Source organism: Myotis lucifugus, unplaced genomic scaffold (genome assembly GCF_000147115.1).
Source record: "Myotis lucifugus unplaced genomic scaffold, Myoluc2.0 scaffold_543, whole genome shotgun sequence".
NCBI lineage: Eukaryota > Metazoa > Chordata > Mammalia > Chiroptera > Vespertilionidae > Myotis > Myotis lucifugus.
Genome location: NW_005871591.1, coordinates 487,367 through 488,553, shown reverse-complemented (window position 1 = coordinate 488,553; position 1,187 = coordinate 487,367). Strand labels below are relative to the sequence as shown.

The window sequence follows — 1,187 nt, the reverse complement described above, 5'->3', positions numbered from 1 at the left end:
ATTCTATTCCATCTTAGATGGAGGAGAAGAAAAAACGAGACCTCCTTCTACGGAAGTGACTCATCTCTGCACCACCCTCCTCGGCCTGCGGATGAGCACAACAGCGGTGCCCCCGGTGCGAGTACCTCCGGGAGCACAAACACGACGAAAAGAAGCGACACTCCTCGCAGGGAGCAGTTTCCGTCACCGGGACCCCGCATGCCGAGCCCCGGGGGGGCCTTACAAACGCCGGGACCCCCGCATGCTGAGCCCAGGGGGCGCCTTACAAACGCCGGGACCCCCGCATGCTGAGCCCAGGGGGGGCCTTACAAACGCCGGGACCCCCGCATGCTGAGCCCAGGGGGGGCCTTACAAACGCCGGGACCCCCGCATGCTGAGCCCAGGGGGGGCCTTACAAACGCCGGGACCCCCGCATGCTGAGCCCAGGGGGGGCCTTACAAACGCCGGGACCCCGCATGCTGAGCCCAGGGGGGTCCTTACAAACGCGGCCGCAGTGCGCACAGTGTGCGGCACATCCTCTCCCCTCTCCCCTCTCCCGGGTCTGGGCGAGCGCTCACCTCGGCGACCTCGATCCTTCTCGCCAGGTCATCCAGCGACAGGCTGCCGTCGGAGGGGGAGGGCGGGTCGTCCTGGAGGCTGTAGGAGGCCTCGTCGGGGGACAGGTCCGGGAGGAGGTCGGGGTCGTCCTCCTCGCCGGAGGGGGAGTCCTCGGCGCCCCGCAGGCACCCCGCCAGCAGGCTGCTCAGGTAGTCCTCCGCCTCCCGGCTGACCCGCGCGTCCGGGTCGCCCCGCCCCTCGGGGGCCAGACGCCCCTCGGGCTGCGGCGGCTCCTTCAGCTCCTGGTGCGCAGGGGGGTCTGTGGGCAGCGCCTCGGAAGCATCCGGCAGTGGCAACTGGAGGTCCCTCCTGGGAGCCTGTGCTGGGTGACCCCCGGGTGCAGGGTGACCCCCCGGTGCAGGGGGTGCCTGCTCCGGCCCCGTCACTGCCTCGCTGGAGGGGGGCTCCGCGGGGTCTTCAGCTCCGCGGGCCGCCGGGGGAGCCGGATGAAGCTGGAGTCTTCCACGGTGTTCTTTTGTCTATTTGCCGGCGTCTGTCAAATTTCTTGAATGGCGGTGTTTTGTAGCTCAGATATATATTTTTTTTTAGGGTGGGGGGGGATTGGATTGGTATTTTTTTTTTTTTTTTTA

General features: G+C 66.8%; 1 protein-coding gene across 1 annotated transcript in view; it reads right to left on the bottom strand.

Annotated features, from left to right (window-relative positions):
• CNST (consortin, connexin sorting protein) overlaps positions 1-1,187 on the bottom strand; it is a 73,289-nt gene that overhangs the window by 11,310 nt on the left and 60,792 nt on the right. Inside the window, exon 10 of the mRNA XM_014446500.2 lies at positions 558-1,076. Coding sequence (XP_014301986.1) covers positions 558-1,076 — 519 coding nt within the window. The remainder of the gene's footprint in view (positions 1-557; positions 1,077-1,187) is intronic.